The 7,703-nt window shown below is 50.2% G+C and overlaps 1 protein-coding gene across 1 annotated transcript; it reads left to right on the top strand.

Annotated features, from left to right (window-relative positions):
- Positions 1 to 685: 685 nt before the first annotated feature.
- CTHT_0033510 (uncharacterized protein) lies at positions 686 to 2,602 on the top strand (the record flags this gene model as incomplete). The annotated part of the gene is made up of 5 exons (XM_006693726.1): positions 686 to 692; positions 1,530 to 1,578; positions 1,647 to 1,893; positions 1,966 to 2,199; positions 2,267 to 2,602. The coding sequence occupies 5 exons, from the start codon at positions 686 to 688 to the stop codon at positions 2,600 to 2,602; spliced, it is 873 nt and encodes a 290-aa protein (XP_006693789.1).
- Positions 2,603 to 7,703: the final 5,101 nt, after the last annotated feature.

Below are 7,703 nucleotides of genomic sequence, written 5' to 3'. Positions count from 1 at the left end.
GTTTTCTCAGGCACCATTGACCTAACTATGTTCCCTAACCTGGTACCTGATGTTCAGGTCCTTCAGCATTAGTAGATTACTTCCCAATAGAACCCAACCTGCGGGGATCGTACCCCATCCTACTGTAATCCATAGAGCGGGTTACTTGTTACACAGTATGTGTGGTCCTCTGACATGGCCACAGATACCCGAACAAACAGTATACACTATTGATTGATTGGTTCAACAAGCGCAGCGGTCTGCCCCTGCGCTTCCCTCTCATCCAACCAAGTCACCAACAACTTGCTGACCTCAAAACAATCAGCCGACATTGACTGTCTCACTCTTACTTTTGCACCACTGTAACAATCAGAGAGACAAAACTACGTGCTGTTTCTGATCTCTCCTCAAACTCTACTGTCTCTTCGTTCAGTCAACAACAGAGAGGTATCTCCTATCAACCGTACCGAGTAAATTGATGCAATCCCTGGCTCCATGCTCATCCAATCCTTCCAGGATGACCGCGACTCCTTCTGACTCTTGAAAAATGCTGAGAGAGACATGTCACCCATTCCTCCATGCCTTCAGCTTGCAGTCGAGAATCCTATGCACGCACATCTTGCTGCCCCTTGATTCTGCCGGATCATTGATATCACTTGTGCTGGTATGATCACAGCGCGCAGGTAGCCACCAAGGCAGTGAGAAGATGTTAAGTAAGAAAAGTACTGGCTGTCAGCTGATACGAGCAACAAAGCCATTTGTCTGTGCCGTAAAGACACCTTGGAGCTTCGATGGCTCACAAACCTCTTTTTAGTACTTTGTGTACCATTTTATGTGTGACTGTGCCGCATCCAAACAAAATTGAACTCCAAGAAAGCTGTATAAATCTGTTTACCACCCCTACTCCTTCCTTTCCCTCACGATGCACGCTCATTGATACCTCCAAAAAAAAAAAAACTCTGCGGGCCGTTTCGCTGATGACAATCCATTTTCAAGTTTTGTGTCACAAAGGACTCGTTTATAGCTCCCGCTTACGCACCTGCGTCCAGGCTTACCTACAAGCACATACTCCTGCCGACAATATCACAATCATCACATTTACAGCTGCGATCAACTTAACTCCTTCTCCATTGGCAGCACTTCCAATCTTTCATATCACTCACACAGCTATTGCTGACAGTCTAAGTCACAAAGCCACCAGAAGATCCGAGCTGAACAAGCAATGCGCATAACCAAGTATTCCAGTGTCGCCGCATGCCTCTTTTGCTTAGGGGGTGCGGTTCCCTGTGGACAGTCATTTATATATGTGTCTGGTTGGGGTAATGAAGGAATAAGAGGCATAACAACACTCAAGTTGGCGGGCTCAAGCTTGAGTGTTGTCTTTAACACTGACGAGTGTGGTTTCACTCCTACTTGGTTACAACCAGCCAACAATATCCTGTACTGTACCAACGAGGGTTGGTCTGAATCATCAACTTTGACTTCTTTTGCGGTCAATAGCGACGGCAGTCTTTCCAAGCTTCATCAAGTTCTTACTCAACTTGGTCCAGTCCACTCTGTGGTGTACGGCGGAGGGAGCAGGTTAGCTGTACCTTACTAGTAAGTCAACTGTCCTGGACAAGATGGAGTTCTAGGGTTGAAACACAATGAGCTAACTTACACCCCAGTGGCTCATCTGGACTCAACCTCTTTGACATCGCTGATCCAAATGTTGGCCCTCGTCTCCTCCAAAACTTCACGTTTGTGCAGCCAGGCGACATTCCCAAACTTGAAGGAAATGAGCAGCAAAGGGTTCCACGACCGCATCAGGCTCTGCTCGATCCGACCGGAGAATTCATCGTTCTCCCTGATTTGGGGAGCGACCGTTTACGTGTATTGAGGGTGGACAAGCAAGCATTACAAGTCACTGATACTGTAAGTACTGTGCTTTCAAGTTCGGTGAGCCGGACTTGGCAGATTTCTAATAGCATGTGTGTTACTCTGCAGGGCAAGGATCTTGTGTTCAAGCGCGGGAGCGGCCCAAGACATGCTGTGTTCTTCAAGTCGGGGACCAATACGTTTCTGTACATCATTACTGAGCTGAGCAATCGTCTTCTTGGCTATAAGGTCTCCTATGAGAACGACAAGACGCTTGGGTTCACATCGATCCAGGATCTCAGTACCCACGGTGGCCAGGAAGCTCTTCCAGATCATTATAAGGGCTCCGAGATTCTGATCTCTGTAAGTTGACTAATCACTACCACCTTTGTCATCAGGCTATAGCAGGGCCTAACCGATGTGCAAACAGCCTGACAACAAATTCCTCACTGTTTCTTCTCGAAACGAGAGCACACTTCAGTTTACCCTTGCCAATGGCACAACTATTCCTTCAGACCCTCTGATAAGCTTTTCCATTGACCCCAATACAGGAGTTTTAACACATGTCCAAACAGCATCTGCTGGGGGTGTTTTTCCTCGGCATTTTTCTTTCAACAAGGATGGCAGTTTGGTTGTGTCTGCGCTGCAGAACGACGGCCGCGTTGTTGTCTTCCAACGAGATGTGAAGACCGGGAAGATTGGTAACAAAGTTGCAGAGATAGACCTGCCTGGCATGAGCCCTGCGTTTGCTATGTTCAAGCAATAGGGGTTTGAGGGGGCAGTCTGTGAGAACGCCAGGGGGCCAAGTGACACTCTGCCCCCTTTTCCTCGGTCACTTCTGATTCCCACCCTTTCTTGGTTCGATGCTCAATATGCTCATGGGCAGTTTCCGGAATTTTAGTTGGCGTAATCAGTACACGTATAGATTAGAATCCAGGCTTACTCATATTTCAGGGGTCATCATGATATGGACTTGGGATCTACAGTACAATATTAGGGTAACGAAATGGAAGGTATACTTAGAACGTCTTCATTAGATAAGAAAAATGCTGACTTCACATTTCTGACAAAATGGGACTCCAGTCCTAAGCAGATGAACAAGACTGATCTTGATGTTTTTGGTCATCATGTTGGACCTGATCACAAAGCCGTGTGCGAGCTGTTGGTGGGGATCTCGAAGCCAAAACCGACCAGGTGGTCATGAATTCCCACCTGAAACCGGGACGTAACAGCAAATCTCCCTAAGCGCTTGCCAAGCACACATCGTCACCAACTAAGGATCTCCTCGAGGGCTCTTCCTGAACCCCGATCCACGGCTATGGAACCCAGGCGAGTCTACCCTGCTCTGCCTGCAGGCGTTGTCTTCAAGGACTTAACGGCTGGACTGCCTGTTGTTGACTGGTTTGTTTGCCTTGTTTGTGGATGTGCGTCGGCACACTAAGGTATGGAACATCAAAAAGGGGAAGGGCTCGGAGTCTTGCAAAAGCACTTTTTTTCTCCAATGTTGGTCAAAAATGATTATGTTCTTCCAGTGGAACTCAGCTCTTTTGGGCAAAGTGCTTCCTCCCCCCCTGTGAATCGCAAAGTTCTTTTGTAAAATCAGCCCGCGAAGATCACTTCCCCCACAACTACAGCAATATAATTAAACTTTCATTATCCCGGGTGCTGTATACACTGGAACTTGCGATCCCAGTGGTATGTATTTATTGTATGTATGTAGTGGCGTGTATTTCCAAGTTTGGTCGAAAATTTTAGGGTATATCTAACGTCTTTTCCAGCTTTAACTCTGATTTAACCCCTGAGAATATCTAGCTTGGCTGCGACTGTGTGAGGTTTAGTGACCGTCTCCACTGGAATAATGCAGACACGACCTCTAAACCTTCCACCCTGGAGAAATGAGGATTTGGCCGTACTGTTTGCTAAACGGTGACTTCTTATGTAGAGACGACGAGAGCCCAAGTCTTAATTCGTATGTCAACAGCAGCAGGTTTCATAGGTAGAAGTTGCATTTGCGAATCATTAAGCCAACGATATTGGCGGCTGCGTTGGCAATATGATGAAGATGGTCTTCGTAGCCATCAAAAACCTGAATTCAAGATCCGATTCGGCTCGGCACGTGCTCATGTGTACATCGAGAGGATTTGAGTTCCCAGTCTGTAATTGAAATCCACACAGTGCCAGGCAGGCCGATGATGATGGCCAAGAGTACAAGGGGGAACAAGAGGTTTGAGAATCGGCGACAAGGTTTGTAGACTCGAACAATTGTCCTTGCACGCACAGTCAGAGCCTGTCCAACTTTCACGCGGAAGCATACTTGTAGCAGCAAATCTTGCGAGTGCGCAATGCGTGATTACTTCGTACGGATCAGTACAGTTGCCACTGTTGGCAGCCGATCTCGCAAGCAACCGATCTTGGAACGCAAAAAGCTGGGACCGAAAACTTTGACGACGGCAGCCACAACTTTTTCTGGAAGGAAAACTAGCTTCTTCACCATGTAACGGTAGGCACCAAAGTCAACATGACCCAACAAGGGACGGATCTGGATGTCACCATATATATTGTAAAAGGGCACTTTGGGCACACACACCCTCACTGGTAGATAGAGGGTAGAAGTCTCCGCACGCTAGATGGCCCCTGGGCGGCTCACCAAATCTTGGGGCACCATCCGCGGAGCCCTACAACCATTCCACCTCCCCTAACCATCATCAAGTAGACGTAGTATCCGGCAGCTGAGCGCAGGAAGGGATCCTTGTTGTGGAAATGTGCAATGGCGTGTGACCCAAGGGACTTGCGGAGCTTTGGTAGCATTGGATGGTCTGGATACTTTAACCACAATCAAGTCAGTTTGGGTCCAGCGAAACGAAGGCTCATGGCCATGGGGTGGGCTGGTGTGGCGGCAGTCTTGGAGGGGAGCAGGGGAGCAAAAGATCGAAGTCGACTGGATAACCTAATTGCTCAGGTATTACGGTCCAGTTGCGTGCTTTCGGGGCGATCAAACAGTAGGTAGGTAGGTAAGGGACCTGTACGTGTCATTGATGAGGCCAGGGTCGAGCCTGTGGGGCTGCCTATCTCCGAGGATGGGGGGATTTTTACTCCGTGACCTACCTGAAACATGCAGGTATTACCTACCTTACCTAGATATGTAGGCGATGGTCGAAAACAGACGATGCCTGTCATCATGAAAGAGGAGAAAGGGCTCTTCTTCCAAGAAGACTGTGGTGATGAGGTTTAAAGTCTGGACTGTTGGTATCCGTTGAGGACTCCGCAGAATCTTGCAGGCTTATCAAGCTGCCAACCCGCTATGCTTGTTCATTTTCTTCGGAATCCGGGACTTGGCGGCAAGCTGGTAGCACGTCGGATGCAACACACAGCGGATACCCAACTTACTTGCCGGTAGATGACTACCGTTGGCGAGAAGCTCTGAACCAACCTGTCGTCCTACCTACCCCCATGAAATCACACGCACGAAAAGAAAACCGATACTGTTGGGTGAAAAGCACGGACCCGACCCTCGGAACTGTTGAATCGACGGAGCTAGCAGGGGCGGTAGGCCAAGATCGGTCGATATCTCCACCGGCCACACTCCCGACCGATGTGAACTTAACGGACTCGGCAGCGTCCCCACCTGCACTGCGCGGTACATACGGAACACCAGGTGGCAAAGACCTCGAGCCGAGATGACGGATGGGTTCTTGGTTGATAATGTGCGTTGCTCTGGCTCGTTCGGGCATAGCTGAGGGTATAGCGTCAAGCATACCCGTTCAACGGGAGGGCCCATCCTGGTGTCAGGGTGTGTGTGTGCGGGATGGTCTGTAGCACTCTCATAGGTTATCTAAGGTTATGTATTCGTACTAGTTCTTCCATCTGGGGCTGTGCAAGCGGCTGGAACACGCGGGGGAGAATGTGTGGGGGAATGGTGAATCGGTAATGACGACTTTCTGCTTTTTAAAAGTCGCATATGACACCAGAGTTGTAGACCTGGAGAGGATCTCTTAATATCGACTCCCGAACGCTACCCTATAGCGCAGCCGCAAATCGGGCTGAGGAAGTCTGCATGTGCGGTCTGTAGAGGCAGGCAACATCAATCAGTGGTAGCATGTGTTGATTAATATATTGCTGTGGATTCGGAGTCCCATGACCAAGCGGGTGACCAAAGGCTCGGGTTGCCGAGATGCGGCGGCGAGGCCCAGTCAACTGTTTTTGGTCGTAGACAGTAAACAAGACTTACAAGGTGCATCTCTTGCGGTTGCCACAGATGCTGCAGGGCCTAGAGACGGTCACGTAATACAAGCATCCATAACATGCTGTTTTGAGGCTGTAGAGACTTCTATCCTGGCTGTAGACGTCGGCCCGCCTTACACAGCTCTGAAGGTTCAGAGTCGGTATGTGTAATCCATACCACCACAGAAAATACCTAGCCCAAATATGGTGCATGCGTATATGCATTATGCCAAAACAGAACATTGGATCCCTGTTTAGTTGGCAGCTTCCGTTTGCACTGTTAGTGCATTCGTTTGTGAGGAAATGTGCTATTGTAGCTAACTAACGGTCAAAACGGCGTTAAGTACAAGCATTCGGACCGACAGCAGCTCTGGCTGCCCAGTGGAAAACGTTCCTGGCAAGCCACCGATACATCCCGGAACCACATGCACCATGCAGCCTGACCTTTCCAGGAAACTCTTCAGCCACACCACACGCCGAGCGCTCGTACCAGATGCAGCAAAACGGACGCCGGGCCGCCGTTATGACAGCCACACCTTGATGGACGATGGAGAACCACGCCGCTTGCCCAGAAGGGAAATCAGCGAGCAATCTTTGGTCGAACGGAATTCTTGGCTGGCCATAACCAGAGGGTATCTAAGGCGACAGTAACAACTCACCTGCAGCGCGCGATATTGAGACCTGATGAAAGGGACAAAGTTCTCTTCAAGCAGATGACGGTGGCATGGCAGGTTCCGCCTGTTCTCAAACTCGGTTCTTAATCTCGAGAGCGCCATCCTCCTGCCGAACCTCCAATGCCCGTTCGCTCTCTGCCATCCTTCTCTCGGTTACCCGAAATAGGACGCGGCTTGGTTGACTTTTCCAACACAGCGAGCGGCCTGCTGACATCCTTATGTGGCAAAGGTGGAGAGAGTCCTGGTTCGTCGCGTCGCTCACGGGACGCCCCTCGCTGTCGATAAAGGCAGGACGTGCTTTGGCATTTTTGTGAGGGTAAGCCACGCAGCTTGTTGGAAGACAGTTTTCGCCAGGCAAAGCAGGCACATGACTTTTCGGTTGGCATCAATGATGGCGGACCCAAGCGAGCCAAGACGGCAGGACATGGAGGTTCACAATGCTACAAGAATCCAAGACACAGCACCAGCCGAGCCCACGAGTCCACGGGCGCAATGAGGGCGCAGTTGGAGTCAGCAACATGCGGTGGAGCGACCGGTCCCAAGCACGGACGTGCGTGACTACCTGACCTAAGACATGCCGGGGGTAAAGCACGGCAACCCCGATTCCCGCGGGCTGCCGACAGCGAGCGATCGTGGGCAGTCCGGCATGCGGAGACCTGACGAAATCGGGGGGCTGTGGAGTGGAAGCAGCTTCTCGAAGCTTGCCTCGTCCACCTCTGGATGGGGCCTTGACCAGCGAACAGCTCGGATGGCCCGGGCTTAGGGCTGGCGTGGTTCGATAGCCAAGAGTTTGAGGGGGTAGCGACACTGCCTACCGCTGGATTTATGCTAAATTGATGGTTGCAAGACCTATTAAAAAGCCTCGCTGCGTGCGCGGTCTCTGAGTACACTTTATACGCTTCCTCTGCGATAAGATCTCGTCTGAGACCACGTGTCTGCGGAGTTCAAATCGCCCGAGAGGATCAAAACTGC

This window comes from Thermochaetoides thermophila, assembly GCF_000221225.1.
Source record: "Thermochaetoides thermophila DSM 1495 unplaced genomic scaffold scf7180000011816, whole genome shotgun sequence".
Classification (NCBI taxonomy): domain Eukaryota; kingdom Fungi; phylum Ascomycota; class Sordariomycetes; order Sordariales; family Chaetomiaceae; genus Thermochaetoides; species Thermochaetoides thermophila.
Note: the sequence above shows the minus strand (reverse complement) of the source record. Positions and strands in the feature narration are given on the sequence as shown.